Consider the following 20,579-nt stretch of genomic DNA (forward strand, 5'->3'; position numbering starts at 1 on the left):
GCAGAACTTTAGGCTTCCCAGGGAAACGGATTGGCAGCTGGGCAGGGGATGTAAAATTCGACATAATGACGTGGGTGCCATTTCCCAGCATCTCCACATCCATCCTCAACCTCATTGCAATATTACACACGCCAGGGTGACCCACCACCCGTTGGACCAATTGAAGCACTCTAGTGGCCCTCTCCCTGCCCTGGCACAATTTTTCCCATGATGGGTGAGAGAGGGGAGTAGGGTTTTAAGCCTGCCAGGTCCCATGCCTGGAGGTACTGGCATATAAGGGCAATGGGAAGGGTGGGGTGTTCCTCACCTTCTTGCCTACTAGGCACATTAAGAATTTTGTAGATAATTATGTTTTTTTTTTAAAGTTGAGATGTTAAAGCAGTGGAGAACTAGAACTGAGCAAGGGTGGTGGAGATAAGTGACCCGAACTTGGTGCACTAGAATCACAACCGGCCGAATCAACCTTACAAAGTTTTCCACACTTCCGTCTGTGCCAAAGCTGGGAGAGCTGTCCCATGAAATAGTCAAGCAACAACCTAATGCAGCCATACTCATAGGCATGCACCTTTCAACTGAAATCTCTGATTCCTCCATCACCATCCCTGGGACTGTTCTAATCCCCTGGCAGAACAAGCCCACTGGAGGTGGCTGCACAATCGTACACACACAGGAGGGGGTGGCCCTGAGAGTACTCAACATTTGATACAAGCCCATGGTAAGGCCCATGGTATAATGTCAGACATGGCCTTCTGCAGGTTGTGAGGGAACTAACACAGGGGAAAACAGACATGACTTCATCCTCACCAACCTAGGTGTAGCAGATGCCTCTGTCCATGAAAGAATAGGCAGGAATAACCAGTGCATACTAAAGAATGCCTGCCATCATGTAATGTGGACCTACCACCATGTTAAATGGGGTTCAGGACCTAGCATCTAAAAGGAGGGCATCCAAGTGGACCATCAGAAGCAGCAGAATTGTATTTCACCACAACCTGAAACCTCATCTTCCAATTATCTTCCACTCTGCTATTACCATGAAGATAGAGTCCAAACCTGGTTCACTGAGGAGTGCACGAGAGCATGGTGAAGCTACAACACAGGACTATAGGCATGGCAAACAGAAAAAACAGCATGCAATATACAGAACTAAGTAATCTCACAGCCAATGGATCAGTCCAAAGCTTTGCAGTTCTGCCACATCAGGTCATAAATAGTGGTGAATAGTTACAAAACAAATGGGAAGAGAAAGCTCCATGAAAAATCATATCCTTAATGGCAGGGAAGTCAAGGCTGAAGCGTTTGTAGCCATCTTCAGACAGAACTACACCTCCTCATGAGGTCCCCACTACCACAGAAACCAGAGCCAGAGCCAGATTGTTTCAATATATGTGATATTAAGAAATATGGAGCCAACAAAGGCTATGGGTGCCAGCAATATTCCAGCTGTAGCACTGAAGATTTGTGCCCCAGACCTGGTGGTACTCATACCTTAACTGTCCGAGTATAGCTGCAACACTGACATCAACCAGAAATTGTGGAAAATTGTTCTGGTATGGCCTCTGCTCAAAAAGCATGGCAAATCCAATTGGCTAGTTACCACCTCATCAGTCTAATCCAATGCATCAGCGATGTGATTATCATAGAATTTACAGTGCAGAAGGAGGCTATTCAGCCCATCGAATCTGCACCGGCTCTTGGAAAGAGCACCCTACCCAAGGTCAACACCTGGATTGGATTGGATTGGATTTGTTTACTGTCACGTGTACCGAGGTACAGTGAAAAGTATTTTTCTGCAAGCAGCTCAACAGATCATTCAGTACATGGGAAGAAAAGGGAATTGAACAGAATTCAAGAAAATACATGAGAATACATAATAGGGCAACACAATATATACAATGTAACTACATAAGCATTGGCATTGGATGAAGCAGACATGGGTGTAGTGTTAATGAGGACAGTCCATAAAAGGGTCATTTAGGAGTCTGGTTTAGGAGTCACCTCCACCCTATCCCCATAACCCAGTAACCCCACTCAACACTAAGGGCAATTTTGGACCCTAAGGGCAATTTATCATGGCCAATCTACCTAACCTGCACATCTTTGGACTGTGGGAGGAAACCAGAGCACCCAGAGGAAACCCACGCACACACGGGGAGGATGTGCAGACTCCGCACAGACAGTGACCCAAGCCGGAATTGAACCTGGGACCCTGGAGCTGTGAAGCAATTGCGCTATCCACAATGCTACCATGCTGTCCCTACACTCAACAGGTCCAGCAGCATCTGTGGAGAGAGATTCAGAGGTAACATTTCGAGTCCATTGACTTGCTAAAATTTTCCAGCATTTTTTGTTTCTATGTGATGGAAGATGTCAGTGCACTTACTCAGCAATAAGCTGCTCACAAATGCCCAGTTTGAGGTCTGCCAGGAGAACCTGGCTCCAGACCACATTACAGACTTGGTCTAAACATTGGCCAAAGAGCTGAGATCAAGAGGTGAGGCGAGAGTCACTGCCCTCGACAGCAAGACTGCATTTGAATGGGTGCGGCATCAAAGAGCCCCAGCGAAATGAAGTCAGTAAGAATTGGGGAAAACTCTCACTGGTTGCAGTCATACCTAGAACAAAGGAAGATGACTTTCCCTACATCTGACGGTCAGGTGTGAGGATGTTCAGTGATAACTGCACAATGTTCAGTGCCATTTTCAGCCCCTTACATAATGAAGCAGTCTGTGTCTCATGCAGCAAGGTCTGGACAATATTCAGGCTTTGGCTGAAAACCGCAAGTCACATTGATGCCACACAAGTGTCAGGCAAGGACCATTGGCAAAACAAGTGAATCTAGCCATAAAATAAATTAGCCATAATATACTGGATAAACTCAACAGATCTAGCAGCATCTGTGGAGAGAGATTCAGAGGTAACATTTCGAGTCCATTGACTTGCTAAAACTTTCCAGCATTTTCTGTTTCTATTTCAAATTTCCAGCATCTGCAGTATTTTCATTTATTTGAGAATGTGACCATCACTCCTTGCTATTTAATGACCATACCATCACTGCAGCCCCGATCGATTTCCTTTGGGGTCGGGTGGAGAGTAGGGCCGTGTGGGAAGGGAATCACCATTGACAGAAACGGAATTGGATCTAAAAACATAGACGTTGTGGCGACAAGAACAAGCCAGAGCTGGGGACATCTTTTGGAATGCCTCACTTCCGGACTTCCCAAAGCATGTGATAGAATGCTCTCCATTTGCCTGGATGAGTGCAGCACCAACAAAGCTCAAGAAGCTTGACAGCACCCAGAACGAAATAACCCACTTGATTAGCACCTCACCCAACATCTTAAACTTGCACTCTCTCCACCACTGACACACAGTAGCAGTAGTGTATATGATCTACAAGATGCATTGCAGCAACATACGAGCTTCCTTCACCAACACCTTCCAAATTTGTGATTTCTACCCCTCGAGGAGCTCCTTCCCGAACAGCACTTTGGGTTTACCTACACAATACATGTTAAACCTTACCACATCCTCCGAGCTTACAGCCGCCGCCACCTTGTCCCAGGAGGCACTGGGTGCCCTGTGGCTCACCTTCCGGGACCCTCAGGGGAACAGGACATCCCTCCCGGCCTCGACCGCATCTAGGCGCCTCGCCAGATCCGCATCGCCGAAGCTTGGGGCTGGTCTTCTCGGCACCATGGCTGCAAGCTGACTGGGTTTGACTGTGCAAGTGCTGTTTAAGTGCTGCTTGAACCCTTGGAGCCTCGTTAAGTGGACCAATTAACATTGAATTGTGCTGCCGGCCTCGCCAGGCCGAGCACCGGGAAGCTCGCGGCAGTTCCCGCTCGCTACTGCACTTAGATATCTTTCCAGAGAATCGTGCCCTAAGTCACAGAAAATGACTTCAAATATGCACAAATATATTAAATGTTGAAGTACAGTCGTAAATTCTAAGTTTAAAAGAAAATAATCCCAAACCTTTAAAAGTATGTCGATTAATGCCATTTTCTTTCTTTTTTTAAATAAATTTAGTGCCCAATTATTTTTTTCTAATTAAGAGGCAATTTAGCATGGCAAATCCACCTACCAGGCACATCTTTTTGGGTTGTGTGGGTGAGACCCATGCAGACACGGAGAGAATGTGCAAACTCCACATGGATAGTGACCCAGAGATCGAATAATGCCTTTGCACCCAACCATTCCAGCTTAAATTTTGTACCCTCTTGTCAGGATATGTTTATTGACTGGGATGTAAAGGGTTAACAAGTTAAGGATAATGATTGATACCACTAGAGGGAACCACAGAACAGTTGATATATATATATAATATATATATATATATCATGTGGCTTGGGGATTTTGGGATTATTAGATCAAGAAGATTAGATATTGGGAGGATTAGATAGTGAGGCGTGAGAAAGAGCAGTTGTATACTTGAGAGTTCTGTAAGTTAGAGACAGCATAGTTTTATACGTGGGCGGCACGGTAGCACGGTTAGTATAGTCGCTTCACAGCTCCAGGGTCCCAGGTTTGATTCCCGGCTTGGGTCACTGTCTGTGCGGAGTCTGCACATTCTGCTCCTGTCTGCCTGGGTTTCCTCCAGGAGCTCCTGTTTCCTCCCACAGTCCAAAGACGTGCAGGTTGGATTGGTCATGCTAAATTGCCCTTAAGTGTCCAAAGTGTTTGGGTGGGGTTGCTGGGTTACGAGTGTGCGGCGGAGTTGTGGGCTTAAATGGGGTGCTCTTCCCAAGGACCAGTGCAGGCTTGATGGGCCGAATGGCCTCCTTCTGCACTGTAAATTCTATGTTTACTCTAGGAATGTGAACAAATCTTAGTTAGTAGTGCAAATAAATTTATAGTTGTGTTTGTTAACAAAGCTTTGTGTTCTTTATTCAACACTGTGCATCCGAGCCATCCAGGAAAAGTAGAGTAGAGAACACGACATCCTCCTCAAAGATCTGCAATTGAGGACAATGGCAATTAATTTAACCTGGGGGACATGGCCAGTTTTGTGAGCAAGGCCTGCTTCCCTGAAGTTTATTTTTAAACCAGAGGGAAAGGTCACAGAAACTGGAGTTGGGCTGAACTAACTTGCACTTAAATTTCTACCATCTCTTGCATGGGTTGTATCAGAGAAAACCAGCACAATTGATTGGCAGCTCCAGACCATTAAGCTTTAGTTCTACTAATGAATATGGTTGAAGTGACCTCGGATGCATCTGGAATCTTGTGCTCAGGTGTTCTCTGGCTTCAAATGAGTTCAACCAGCGTGGGGTTTCCTTACCTGATTTGGATCCTCTCCCGGCAAGAGCATTCATAACCAGAGTGATGATGTAGACAACTAAGCCAAGGACCACAAGATAATTCTTACACAGGCTCTTCTTCACCATTGCGGAATCCTAATTAAACATTTTCAGTCAATGAGAAGCAAAGACAGAAATTCACAAGAAAAAACATTTCTGGTTAATCTATTAACATGTTCTTCCGACTTTTCCTGTGATCTTATAAAGCACCAATACAAATTTATTTTAAGGCATCTATTAAAATATGCTGAGGCTCCAACCCAATTTATTAAATAGTGATTGCTCATTCTCATGTTTTGGCCATTCTCATAATTTTCACATTTTTGTCACACTATTATGAGGGTTGGTACTGTGCAGAGCATTGTCTTCTAGTGGTATTCTCACTAGACTAGTGAACCAGAGATCGATAGTAATGCTCTGGGGACACAGGTTCAAATCCTGCCACTGCAGAAATTTAAATTCAATAAAAATATGGTATTAAAAGTCGAATGATGACCATGAAAACACTGTTGATGTGGTAAAAGCCATTTGGTTCACGAAGGGAAGGAAATCTGCCATCCTTACCTGGTCTGGTCTACATGTGACTCCAGACCCGCAGCAATGTGGTTGACTCTTTAAACTGCCCCCTCAAGGGTAATTAGGGATGGGCAATAAATGCTGGCACAGGCTGCAAAGCCCACATCCCATGAACAAATAAAAAATATCCTTGACCTCCATGACTGCTACTCACTTTATAAACTTACTGTATTCCATTCATTTAAGCAGAAAGGGTGCAAACAAAAGGGTAAGATGAGAAAGATATTTTAAAACGTAGTTATTAGTGACTAACAATCAAGGAGGGCAGATATATTATGGTGAAGGGTAGGCTGCAGGGAGAGAAGGTGGTGCTGGTTAATGTATATGCCCCGAATTGGGATGATGCCGGCTTCATGAGGCGCTTGTTGGGCCGCATTCCGGACTTGGAGGCAGGGGGCCTGATCATGGGGGGAGATTTTAACACAGTGCTGGATCCCACACTGGACCGGTCCAGTTCAAGGACGGGTAGGAGACCGGCGGCGACCAAAGTACTGAGGGGATACATGGACCAGATGGGAGGGGTGGATCCCTGGAGGTTTGGGAGATCGAGAGCGCGGGAGTATTCCTTTTTCTCTCATGTCCATAGGGTTTATTCCTGAATAGACTTTTTCGTCCTGAGCAGGGGATTGATCCCGAGGGTGCAGGATGCCGAGTATTCGGCCATAGCGATTTCAGACCATGCTCCGCACTGGGTTGATCTGGAGATGGGGGAGGCGCGGGACCAGCGCCCGCTCTGGCGCCTGGATCTGGGGATGCTGGCTGATGAGGAGGTGTGTAGGAGGGTCCGGAGAAGTATTGAGGGGTATCTGGATACCAATGAGATGGGGAGGTCCGGGTGGGGATGGTCTGGGAGGCTCTGAAAGCAGTGATCTGTGGGGAGCAGATCTCCATCCGGGTCCATAGAGAAAGGAGGGGGAGGAAGGAGAGGGACAGACTGGTGGGGGAGCTCCTGGATGTGGACAGGAGATACGCGGAGGCACCGGAGGAAGGGTTGCTGGGGGAACGGCGCAGTTTGCAGGCCAAATTTGACTTGTTGACCACCAGAAAGGCGGAGACACAGTGGAGGAGGGCGCAGGGCGCGGTATATGAGTATGGGGAGAAGGCGAGCAGGATGTTGGCGCATCAGCTCCGTAGGCAAGATGCGGCTAGGGAAATTGGTGGAGTGACGGATGGGGGTGGAAATGTAGTGCAGAAGGGGACAGAAGTAAATGGGGTCTTTAGGGACTTCTACGAAGAACTGTACCGGTCGGAACCGCCGATGGGGAGAGGGGGGATGGAGAGTTTCATGAACAGGCTATGTTTCCCAAGGGTTCAAGAGGAGCTGGTAGAGGGGCTGGGGACGCTGATAGAGTTGGAGGAGCTAGTCAGGGGATTGGACAAATGCAGTCAGGTAAGGCCCCGGGGACGGACGGGTTCCCGGTGGAATTTTATAAAAAGTATGCGGACCTGGTGGGCCCCCTGCTGGTGCGAGCCTTCAATGAGGCATGGGAGGGGGGGGCATTGCCCCCGACGATGTCGCGGGCACTGATCTCTCTGATCCTAAAGCGGGATAAGGACCCCTTGCAGTGTGGATCATACAGGCCTATCTCGCTCCTTAATGTTGACGCCAAGCTGCTGGCGAAGATACTGGCCACCAGGATAGAGGATTGTGTGCCAGGAGTGATACACGAAGATCAGACAGGATTTGTCAAGGGGAGGCAGCTCAACACGAATGTGCGGAGACTGCTAAATGTTATCATAATGCCGGCAGTGGAGGGGGAGGCAGAGATAGTGGTGGCGCTGGACGCAGAGAAAGCGTTTGATAGAGTTGAGTGGGGGTACCTGTGGGAGGTGCTGGAGCGGTTTGGATTTGGGGAGGGATTCATCAAATGGGTGAGGCTGCTCTACGCGGCTCCGATGGCGAGCGTAGTTACAAATGGAAGGAGATCGGAGTACTTTAAGCTCTACCGTGGGACCAAGCAGGGGTGCCCCCTGTCCCCCTTGCTCTTTGCACTGGCGATTGAACCTCTGGCTATGGCGTTGAGGGAGTCAGGGAGATGGAGGGGTCTGGTGCGGGGTGGGGAGGAACATCGGGTATCGCTGTATGCCGATGACCTGCTGTTGTATGTGGCGGACCCAGAAGGGGGAATGCCGGGGGTGATGGAGCTGTTGGTGGAGTTTGGGAGCTTCTCGGGCTATAAGTTAAATTTAGGCAAGAGTGAGGTATTTGTAGTACACCCGGGTGATCAGGAGGAGGGAATTGGGAGGCTCTCGTTTAAGAGGGCAGTGAAGAGTTTCAGATACCTGGGGGTGCAGGTGGCCAGGAGTTGGGGGACTCTCCATAAGCTTAACTTCACCAGGCTGGTGGAGCAGATGGAGGAGGAATTTAAAAGGTGGGACATGGTGCCGCTATCGTTGGCGGGTAGAGTGCAGTCCGTCAAAATGACGGTTCTCCCGAGGTTCTTGTTCCTCTTCCAGCGTTTGCCCATCTTTATCCCTAGGGCCTTTTTTAGAAGGGTGACCAGCAGCATCATGAGCTTTGTTTGGGCGCATGGGACCCCGAGGGTGAAGAGGGTCGTCTTGGAGCGGCGTAGATATGAGGGGGGGGGGGGGGGCAGCTGGCGTTACCTGATCTCTCTAGGTACTACTGGACGGCCAATGTGTCGATGGTGCGCAAGTGGGTGATGGAGGGGGAGGGGGCAGCATGGAAACGGATGGAGAGGGCGTCCTGTGGAGATACAAGCCTGGGGGCCCTGGTAACCACGCCGTGGCCGCTCCCTCCCACGAGGTATACCACGAGTCCGGTGGTGGCGGCTACCCTCAAGATTTGGGGGCAGTGGAGGCGACATGGGGGGAAGTGGGGGGCTCGATGGAGGCTCCGTTAAGGGGGAACCATCGTTTCGTCCCGGGGAACATTGATGGGGGGGTTCCAGGGTTGGCACAGAGTGGGCATCAGACAGCTGAGGGACCTGTTCATTGATGGGAGGTTTGCGAGCCTGGGGGAGTTGGAGGAGAAATTTGGGCTCCCCCGGGGAACATGTTCAGGTATCTGCAGGTAAAGGCGTTTGCTAGGCGGCAGGTGGAGGGATTCCCTTCGCTTCCCGCGAGGGGGGTGAGTGACAGGGTGCTTTCGGGGGTCTGGGTCGGAGAGGGGAAGATATCTGATATCTATAAGGTTATGCAGGAGGTGGAGGAGGCGTCAGTAGAGGAGCTGAGAGCTAAGTGGGAGGGGGAACTGGGGGAGCAGATCGAAGACGGGACATGGGCTGATGGCCTGGAGAGGGTTAATTCTTCCTCCTCGTGTGCGCGGCGTAGCCTCATCCAATTCAAGGTGCTGCACCGTGCCCACATGACTGGGATGAGGATGAGTAGGTTCTTTGAGGATGAAGACAGGTGTGTCAGGTGCTCGGGGAGTCCAGCGAACCATGCCCATATGTTCTGGGCATGCCCGGCACTGGAGGAGTTCTGGAAGGGGGTGGCGAGGATGGTGTCAAGGGTGGTGGGATCCAGGGTCAAGCCAGGATGGGGACTCGCGATTTTTGGGGTTGAGGTGGAGCCGGGAGTGCAGGAGGCGAACGAGGCCGGTGTGCTGGCCTTTGTGTCCCCAGTAGCCCGGCGAAGGATTTTGCTACAATGGAAGGATGCGAGGCCCACAAGCGTGAAGACCTGGATCAATGACATGGCGGGTTTTATTAAGCTAGAGAAGGTCAAATTCGCCCTGAGAGGATCGGTACAAGGGTTCTTTAGGCGGTGGCAACCTTTCCTCGACTTTCTGGCACAACGATAGGGTACTGGGACAGTAGCAGCAGCAACCCGGGGAGGGGGGGGGGGGGGGGGGCGATGACTATGTTTGTCTATTTAATTTTAATTTATTTTTAAGTTCTCTTGTTGGGGTTGGGGGGGGTGGGGGGGGGGGGGATCTGATACATGTTGATACGGTCTGGGGGGTGTTACGGTTGTTATGGGTTATTTTGTTGCATTTCACTGTTTGTTGTTATATTTTACATTTTCTGTAAAAAATTCCAATAAAAATTATTTTTAAAAAAAATTAGTGATTAACAATGGCTTACTGGTTTAGTATAGAATGTATTGTGGTACTGAGCTATTAAGACCTAGATGGTGCTGTTGATCTTAGCTGCGTCAATCGCAGGGTACTCAAATTGATCTGTGTTTTAGACGAGAGAAAGGGAGAATATTTTTTTTTTAAGTCAGTTTAGTCCCACTCTTGATAACTATGCAGTGGAAAGTAAATATGTCAGGTAAGAATAGGATCATTTTTAATTGTGACACTCACTTGTTAAATAGATGACCAGCACGCGATGTTTGGACTAACACATGAGGCAATAGTCTCATAGTATCATGTGAAACTAACCTTTTTTTAAGCGCACCTTCACACACACGTTTTGTTTTCTTTTGGGTAATAGTGGGGGAGGGGTGGAAGGACTCCCAAGCTGATCAACATTATAAATGCTCCTTCCTGTTGGGAGGATCTGATGGACATCCTACCATCTTTGCCACCGTTGCTTTCAGCGAACGAAGAGATGTGAAGAAAATTTGATTAATTGAAATGAATAGGGGATTTACACCCATATATCTTGTGTGGTAATTAAAGGTGATTTCTGGATTTTGGGTCAGAGTCCCCAGCAGCAATGTTGGAAGATCTATTTCCAAACCATGGTCTTTAGGCATCAGGCTACCTTGCTGAGAATGCTGGGCTAGATTTTGTTCAAACAATACCAGCGCGTGAACTATGCACATCGTTATTGATGTGTAAATTGAACAGCAACTTGATTAAAGAGATGTTGCATGAATTGGGGCTGCTTAGCACAGGGCTAACTCGCTGGCTTTGAAAGCAGACCAAGCAGGCCAGCAGCACGGTTCGATTCCCGTAACAGCCTCCCCGAACAGGCGGCGGAATGTGGCGACTAGGGGCTTTTCACAGTAACTTCATTGAAGCCTACTCGTGACAATAAGTGATTTTCATTTTGTTGCGGATAACGACAGTGTGCCGGTTGAATTGTGTGATTAGCTTCGCAAAAGTGGCATTTCAGGCTTCATCTCAGCTATTCTCACCAAATTCCTAAATTAGTGAATTAATTGTCCATTAAACTCACAACCCAAAGTTGGCTTGTTAGGCAAATAAGCTTTTAATGACCTGATAATAACTGATGATTACTAATTAGCTTTGCTTGTCTAAGAAGTGAACAATTTCAGTATACTTCTTTAGAAGATCTTTAAATTAGATTAAAACTTGGCATTTTATTGTGGTTTTCCTTTATGTTTTATCCTGCTCTCTTTCCATGACACAAATCTTTCATTCTGCACCAGATTTAACATTGAATTAATCTATTTTGGGCAGCATGGTGGTGCAGAGGTTAGCACTGCTGTCTCACGGAGCCGAGGACCCGGGTTCGATCCTGGCCTTGGATCACTCTCTGCCTGGAGTTTGCACATTCTCCTTGTGTCTGCTTGGGTCTCACCTCCACAACCCAAATTGGAAAAAAATATTTAAAAAAGAATTAACCCACTCTAATTCTCCCTTCCCCCTTCTTTTATCCAACTTGTCCTTCCTGTATTTAGGTTTCAATCCTTAACTCTCACTGTGTAGAACAGGGGTGGGCAAACTACGGCCCGCGGGCCGCATGCGGCCCGCCAAAGGTATTTCTGCGGCCCTCCAAGTCATTAAAAAAAAAAAAAAAAAAATTTTTTTTTAAAAAATTTTTTTTTTTTTTTTTTTAAAAGGTTAATGGGTGGGGGGGCTGTTGGGTTACTTACTGGTATAGGGTGGATACGTTGACTTGAGTAGGGTGATCATTGCTTGGCACAACGTGGAGGGCCGAAGGGCCTGTTCTGTGCTGTACTGTTCTATGTTCTATATGAGGCGCCCAGAATCATAACCGGGTGAAGTAATTATTTTACTTAATATACTATGCGGCCCTTTGTGAATTGTGAATTTCTGAATGCGGCCCTTGCACGGAAAAGTTTGCCCACCCCTGGTGTAGAACGATACATTGTCTGTCTCATTGTTAATCTAGGTTCCAGATGCCCTGTCGCTCAGGCTGAGGAGCAACGTTCTGATCAGAAAACTTGCATGGACAAGTCTAATGGGGACTGCTGAGAGTGGCCTGCTCAGCAAAATCTGGAGTAATATTATTGAAATAAACATTTATTCCAGTGCTACCATTCTCACACACTGAATTATTTCAGCAAACTATCACACATTTAATTATTTCAGCATAATTCATAATTCTGAGCAAAAAAAAAGACCATCTTTTATTCAAATTGTAAAACCAAGGTCCCCAGTATTTGCAGTCAGTGCTCACAGATGCCTGCAGGCTTGGGGTGGAGGGATCCACCAGACTAGAAAGGTTACATGTACGGAGTGTGGCCCAAATCATGGGCTACCCAGATACCCAAATCCCGGAAGCTAGTCTTGGCCGGCGGAAATGGCATCCTCCCCAGATCAGTTCCCCTCCCGGGTGGGGGGTGGGGGGTGGCGGGGAAGGGGGTTCGCCGGAAAATATTCACTCCCGCCCACATTTGACTTGTAATCCAAAAAGGAGCCAAACTTCCTGAGCAGCTCCATTATCTCCCCACAAATGAGGGAGGGTCAGTAATATATAGCAACAGACTGTCTGCATAAAAGGACACCCTGTGCTCCCCTCCACCCCTGTTCTATCTCCCTCAATCTGGTAGACGCCATTTACACAATGGTCAGCGGTTCGATTGCTAAAGGCAAACAAAAGCAGAGACAATGGGCACCCGTGTTCTACATCTGCTCAGTTGAAAATAGCCTGAGCTCAGTGCATTACTACATACACTTGCAGTAGGGACTCTGTACAACAGCCTCCTAATCCATTAAATACATTTTGGCCTGAAGCCAAACCACCCCACGATCTCGAAGAGGTATCCCCACTCAAACCTTAACAAATGCCATCTCAGTGTCCATCAAAATAAATCACCTCTGGGCTCTGGCTCGGTCCCCAAGGAGGGTGACAACACAACATTTAACCATCTCGTAATATTGGCCGGCAACTGCCAGCGTTTAACAAGTCCAGTCTGCTCCTCCAAAATCACCCCCGTTAGTCAAGGCTCCAAACATTGCGAACACCGTCGCATCAGTGTTTAACAACAAAATAGGCTGATATGATCAAAATCCCATGGGATCCTTGTCCTTCTTCAGGATCAAGGAAATTGACTTTGGTGTCAACTTGGCCGGCAACACCCTCCAGGACAACTTATGCTGCAGAAGTGGAACCAACTGACCAGCAGACTGTTTGTAAAATTCAATGGGGAACCGATGTGGACCCTGTGCATTGTCCATCTGCATTAAATCAAATACAGCTCATGATCTTCTATTGGCGTCTCCAAATTCTGTCTTCTCTCCTGCTCAATTATGGTCAACCCATCCAAAATTTCTTCACTGATAAACCCTCCGCCGGGGGCTCTGAGTCATACAACCCACGGTAGAAGGCGTCAAATTAACCTTCTTTGGGGCAGAAACTACTTTGCCACCCGAGTTCCTGGCCTGCACTATCACCCGGGAGGCTGCCTGCTGCCTCAGCTGGCAAGCCAATCGACAACTGGCCTTCCACTGCCCACCCCCATACTCATAAAAAGTTCTTCTCGAGTGACGCAGCTGGGTCACCACCTCACCCATTGAAAACTCAAAATCCATTCGCAACTTCTTTTTGTCCGCCAATAACTCCAGTACTGGAGCAATCGAGTACTGGCGGTCCACCTCGAGAATGGAGTCCACCAGCCTCTGTCTCTCCACCTTCCCAGATTTGTCCCTATGCACCTTAAAAAAAAAAGATTATCTCTGCCCCAAGCACCGTCTTCAGGACTTCCCAGAGTGTGGTAGGAGAGACTGCCTCATTCCTGTTGAACTCAACGTACTCCCCAATGGGAGAGGATACCTGCTCACAAAATCTCTTAACCATGAGCAAGGCCATGATCAGTCTCCACAGAGGTCACTGAGAGCGGCCGGGCTCCAACATCAGGTCCACAAAATGCGGGACATGATCAGATATAGTGATCGCCATGTGCCCCCTCCTCCCCCCCTCACCATTTGGGGCAGCACAGTAGCGCAAGTGGCTAGCACTGTGGCTTCATAGCGCCAGTGTCCCAGGTTCAATTCCCCGCTGAGTCACTGTCTGTGAGGAGTCTGCATGTTCTCCCCGTGTGTGCGTGGGTTTCCTCCGGGTGCTCCGGTTTCCTCCCACAATCCAAAGACATGCCGGTTAGGCCATGCTAAATTGCCCTTAGTGTCCAAAAGGTTAGGAGGGGTTATTGGGTTATGGGGATAGGGTGGAACTGAGGGCTTAAGTGGGTCGCTGCAGACTCGATGGGCCAAATTACCTCCTTCTGCACTGTATGTTCTATGTTCTCACTCCAGGGAGAAGAGACCTACTCACCACGAAGAAGTCAATCCGGGAGTTGGCCCAATGGACATAAGAATCTTAAACCATCACGGGTATGCCACCCCCACCTATTCCGCGAACACCAGTAACTCCTTCGCCAACCCTGATGCACTCCGAGACTTGGGACTCGATCGATACAATCTAGGATCCAAAACACAATTGGGGTCCCCCCTCTCCCCCCCAATAATTAGCTGATGTGAATCAAGATCGGAGCCAGTTACCAGCACCTTGTTAATGAATGCCATGTCAGCCTAGTTCAGTGTATACACATTGACCAACACCAACAGCGTGCCCACCATGACCCATTGATGATTACACAACTCACACCCGAGCCCCATTATTAATCAACCCAGTGACCTGCCACACCCTACAATGGAAACCTGAGTGATTTTCCTGCCCCACCCATCCCTTAAGCAACATTGTTGTTTAATCCTTAATTCTTAAATGGGTTTCCTGTAAAAAAAAATCACATCTGTCTTCAAACTTCTCAAGTGTGCAAACACCCGGGACCTTTCCACAGGGCCATTTAACCCCCTCTCATTCCAAGTTATCAACCGGATTGGCTTTTTAAGATTATTTCACATGCTACATGCCGTTTTGATTTCTCTGCACACTACTCTAGTGTTATTTTCTGAGTTGTGATGGTATGATGCACACGATGCAAGCGATGTATTGAGGTTATCTGTTATTGCTAATTTAATGCTGAGAAGGTTGTGAAGCTAATGTAGGGAGAAGAAAGATTTGCTTTGATAAGGCACTTTTTTTTTACAACCTCCCAAACAGCTTAGCAGTCAATTAAGCAAAAGAAGTGTCTCCAGTTCTATCAGAAGAAACCTGGCAGCCAATTTGTGCACAGCAATGTGATAATGACCTCTACATTTCTTCAAAATAGTGCCTGGGGTCTTTTACAACCGCGTATGATGGCAGCGATGGGGCTGTCTGTTTAACATCTCCTCTGAAAGATTGCACCTCCAATTATGTCACACGTCTAAGTATTGCACAGAAATGTCAGCCTGGAGTTTGTGCAGAGGTCTTTAAGCTGGATTTAAATCGCGACTTTCATGTTCAGGCCTAGATTAGTACCACTGAGCTACAGCTGATACAGTATCATTGCCAACTGCGGATTTGTACTGTTTAGCAATGAATTAATATCACTAATGCCAACTGCGGACTTGCGCTGTTTAGCAATGAATTAAGGAAAAGATTAAGTGGTTTCACTTCAAGAAAATAAAGTGAAAATTAGCTGTGTAAATTTAGAGCACGAGATGATGTAAAATATAGAACACGTTTTGATATGCCATCTTTCAGTAAATAGTGGCTCTGTGGCCCATGTGTTTCCTCATACTTGATGTGTACTATGTCACGTCATGTGCTGTGCACCCTGACTGGGAGGGAGATTTGGGCAATTTGCATTCTGTTTTTGACTTTTGTTCTCGAGGGCAATTTTCACAGGGTAGTCATGTGATGGGGGAAATGAAATGCGAGAGAGGAGCAAGTCCTGAACCGTGATTATGGACCAGTACACTAGTGTAGTGAGCTGAAAGTTAATTTGGATTGGATTGGATTTGTTTATTGTCACATGTACCGAGGTACAGTGAAAAGTATTTTTCTGCGAGCAGCTCAACAGATCATTAAGTACATGGGAAGAAAAGGGAATAAAATAAAATGGGCTACACAAGGTATACAATGTGCATAAGGCATCGGATGACGCATACAGGATGTAATGTTTCAACCACAAATCCGCAAAGAGCTGTATTATCCTGCACCAGGAATGGTTGTCACTCGGTGAAGCAGGAACAGTGGTCCATCCTGGAAGTCAGACAGGCAGTGAGTGGGGAATGTGATATAGTGTCAATGTGGAGAGGGACAGACATGAGGAGGGGTTTTCCGGTTCCGCCAGAGGTCGACATCATAACGGGCAGGGCAATTTGGAAATGCTCGCCAAGTGTGAATACAAGACAGAAACTCGTGGAGGGAAAGGTGTGGGAGGCGGTGGGGTGTAAGGTAACAGGAGCAAGCATTGGTAAAACATCTGAAATTGAATACTACAAAGAATTAAAATCAGCTTTACTTTGGAAGAAGGAAAAAACATAAAAAAAATCATTCTGATCCCAAGATTGAATGGTGGGGAGAGGGGTCACACAACTTTTATAACAGCAAGTATAATTAGTTATATATAATGGAACCAGCTGATAAGAAACCTATGATATCTATTTACAATCACCAGAATGTTCCCCTTTTTTTGGCCTTCGCAATGCTTTCATTGTGTCACTGATTTAAGATCACAATGGCTTTCTTCGTGGCTAGATTGGTAAATTCACAAGTGTGATTTGAGCTGGAGTCCAGAGTTTTGTGCTTAGAAGTTAAAAAGCTGGGTAGTTTTAAATGGAAGCTCGTTAATAGATTGGCTTCAACATACAGAAGGAGAAAAAGTCTCTTAAAAAGATTCAAAAGGATCACCGATTTACATTTGTAAAAAGACGACAGGGAAAAGGACAAATCACTGGAGCAACCTGATCTGATCTGTTCTTAAATGATGCATTACATCCACCCAAGAGGGGTCTTGGTTTTTAGGTCTCATCTGAAAGACAGCGTCTCCAATAGTGCAGCCCTCCCTCAGTGAGAATAGAATAGAATCATAGAATCCCGACAGTGCAGATTGAGACCATTCAGCCCATCGGGACTGTACCGACCCTCCAAAAGAGCACCCCAGCAAGGCCCTTTTCCTGTAACCCCACCTAACCGTTGGACACTAAGAGGCAATTTAGCATGGTCAATCCACCTAACCTGCCTATCTTTGGACTGTGAGGCATCAGGTGCTTACCACTGTGCCACCTGTGAACACATCATTTGGTGCAATTTGATGGTCACCAAATAGTCAGTGTTGGCAGGGGAGAATTGGCCCAGGACACAGCGATAACTCCCCACCTGCTCTGCCTCAAAATAATGTCATGGGTTCTTTAGGTACAAAGAAACAGGGCCCTCGCTTTCATGTTTAATCGAACAGGCGACGCCCGGAACAACACTGCCCTCAGCGGCGACTGTGCTACCAACTCAACCATAGCTGATACATGAAGTTGTAGATGTTAAAACACAGATCCTTTTCACGGCAAAGGGTTTGCTCTGATATTGGGGACGGGGTGGAGTAAAGGGCTCATAAAACATGTGACTCAAATATTAAAGCAAAAAACACATCAATTTTCAAATGGGTAGTTGTAGTTTGGGGGTCCCCGGGTTTGTGTCTGCTATGAACATACAGGTATTAAGCAATTTTAATGAAAGTCAATGCTTAACAGATTAAGAACAGACCCATCTACTGGTAGCGACACTGGACATTTGCATTTGGCAACAGAGGCACGTTTAGAGGTTTACAGCGAAAGGTAATACTCACTCACTCCAGTGAACAGTGAAACTTTTCAGTGAAATATCCTTTGGCCAAGAACCTTCACAAAAACTGCGAACTGTTACCACTTATCGCAATAAATCGACGGGATTTTTAAAAAAACAAAATCACTGCTGACGTTGCGTGAGATTTTGGAGGAAATAAATTACGTGGTTATATAACAGGCAGGAGACCGCCTCCAGCAAGTTACACAAGTCAAAGCGGGGCTCGTTCTGCGGTTTGTAACATGACGCCGAACTGACATAAACGTCACTTATTCAGCAGTCAGCAGAGCAGAATTCCTCCATGTCCCACTGAGCGGGGCGTAAAACTACTCGAGCCAAAGCTTCATCAACATTCAAACCATCACCCCGTGAGACAGACACTGTCAATGCACCACTCCTGACCAGCCACACTCTCCCACTCTGAACACAGCATGTCAGCAGGGTACACCTCAGTGAAGAGCAAGGTGAAGAATTCCCCCCCTCCCCCAATTCAAAACATCACTGCTACTTCAACATTAAGACTCACCTGATGAAGGAGCTACCCTCCGAAAGGTAGTGATTTGAAACAAACCTGTTGGACTTTAACCTGGTGCTGAAAGACTTCTTACTGTGTTCACCCCAGTCCAACGCCGGCATCTCCACATCATGGCTACCATTGGAAATGGATGGGTTATAGATGGTCTCAGGCTAGAGAGCATAAACTAGGATTCCTGTTCTTTCACACGGTCCGAATTTAACTTGAAGTGAAACCCCAAGTAACTTCTTTTACTTCACTCTCTGTCTCTTGCATATATTTAAAATCCCCCCCCTTTGGGCAGCCAATTCATACATAGCATGATCGCAAAGCAACAATGTGAAAATGACCAGATAATCTGTTTAAGTGGCTGAGAGATAAACAATGGGCAGAACACTGGGGTGGATACTCCAGCTGCTCTCCCACATAGTGCTGACAGACCTTATACTGCCACCTGAGCAAGATAGGGCCTTGGTGTAATATCTCATCTAAAAGTCAGCTTCTCTGACAGAATTACAGCTTCTCAATGCTCCCCTCATTACAGGTTCAGGCCTCTGAAATGGGCCACAAACATCAGACAGAGTGGTGTGAGCCATAGTGGCCTTGTACACACCTGGTTTCACTGGGTGTGTCATAGAAACTTGATGTTGAGTGTACTCACAGACCTAAAGATTGAGTGGGACACTTGCCAACCCCTTGTACGTATGCTAATAACACTCCAATGAAAGCCTGAACATCAGAAGGACATTGACGTGAAGGCATCACAGTGCATCAGGATCCTTATCCTTTTATTTTTGTTCATATTTTACTTCCCTTTCCACCACCCTTTCCTCTCTGAGCTGTTTATCTGTGTGTTTGTGTTTAGAGAATGGGGCAAATAAAAAAGGAAGAGGTGGGAAAGGGCTTGAAGATAGTTACATTTTCTCTTTATTTAATTTAATACTGAACATAATAAAGTGTTTTAAAGTTACAAACCTGGGGCGGGATTCTCCCCTACCTAGCGGGGTGGGGGGTCCTGGCGTAGCGGAGTGGCGCCAACTACTCCAGCGTCGGGCCTCCCCATAGGTGCAGAATTTTCCGCACCTTTAGGGGCCAAACCCTCACATTGAGGGGCTAGGCCCGCGCCAGAGTGGTTGGCGACACGCTGACTGGCGCCAAAACCGGCACCAACGGCCTTTGACGCCCACCGCCTTCGCCGGTTCGCGCATGCGCCGGTGCGTCAGCTGCCTCTGACATCACCACCGGCGCATGCGCGGTAGGGGGGGTTCTCTTCCGCTTCCGCCATGGTGGAGGCCGTGGCGGCGGCGGAAGAAAAAGAGTGCCCCCACGGCACTGGCCCGCCCGCCGATCGGTGGGCCCCGATTGTGGGCCTGGCCACCGTGGGGGCACCCCCCGGGGTCCGATCGCCCCCCCCCCCCTCCCCAGGACCTCGGGGGCCTGCTCGCGCCACCAATCCCGCTGCCACCTGAGGTGGTTGAAACCACGGTGGCGGGAGAGGCCTCTCAGCAGCGGGACATCGGCCCATCGCGGGCCGGAGAATCGCCGTAGGGGGCTCACCAATCGGCGCGTAGGGCACGCCGATCGGCGCGGCACGATTCCCGTCACCGCCAATTCCCGGGTGGCGGAGAATTCCGGCCACGGCGGGGGCGGGATTTTCGCCAGTCCCGGGCGATTCTCCGGCCCTGCAGGGGTCGGAGAATTTCGCCCCTGGTGATTGTAGTTGATTTGGCTCAACCAAGATCCTTGGGCATTTTAAATAAAATCTAATTTCACCTGTGTTGCGACTCTGGGTCAAGTGGGGCTGGAATTGACCACACACCAGCCCAGGGTGTTGTGACAAAGGGTGCCGAAAAAATGGTTATGGTCTAAGGACCAGCTCATAATCATCAGCTATCTCTGCTATCTGCCCAGCTATTTTAACCCTCTTTTCTTCCACACGGGTTCTCACAACTGAAGGAAGTGTATCTTTAAATTCCTCCAAACTAATTATTTCTCGAAGAGTTTCATAGGTTACGTCTATTTTTAATGCCTTTATCCACTGGTCAAAATTATTTTGTTTGATTCTCTCAAATTCAATACAAGTCTGTCCAGGCTGTTTTCTTACATTTCAAAATATCTGTCTATATGCCTGTGGAACCAACTGGAACCAAAGCATTCAGAATAGCTTTTTTCACTCCATCATAATCCCCAGATATTCCTTCTGACAGCGATGCATTTGCTTGACCTATCAACTTAATCCGTAGTTGCAATGTCCAAATCTCTTTTGGTAATTTCTTCTGTTGAGCTATCAAACAAGATAAAAAATGCTTTTAAAAACTGCAAATTATTTTATTATAGATAATTAGAGACATTGATATCTTGATAGCCCTTTTTAATAGATAGAAAGAGACTCTTTGG

The 20,579-nt window shown here is 47.5% G+C and overlaps 1 protein-coding gene across 1 annotated transcript in view; it reads right to left on the reverse strand.

Moving 5' to 3' along the window:
* si:ch211-161h7.5 overlaps positions 1 to 18,039 on the reverse strand; it is a 59,307-nt gene extending 41,268 nt beyond the window's left edge. Inside the window, exons 1-2 of the mRNA XM_038808483.1 lie at positions 17,677 to 18,039; positions 5,285 to 5,399 (exon numbers count right to left, since the gene is read on the reverse strand). Coding sequence (XP_038664411.1) covers positions 5,285 to 5,390 — 106 coding nt within the window. The 5' untranslated portion in view covers positions 5,391 to 5,399; positions 17,677 to 18,039. The remainder of the gene's footprint in view (positions 1 to 5,284; positions 5,400 to 17,676) is intronic.
* Positions 18,040 to 20,579: the final 2,540 nt, after the last annotated feature.

Source organism: Scyliorhinus canicula, chromosome 10, assembly GCF_902713615.1.
Source record: "Scyliorhinus canicula chromosome 10, sScyCan1.1, whole genome shotgun sequence".
NCBI lineage: Eukaryota > Metazoa > Chordata > Chondrichthyes > Carcharhiniformes > Scyliorhinidae > Scyliorhinus > Scyliorhinus canicula.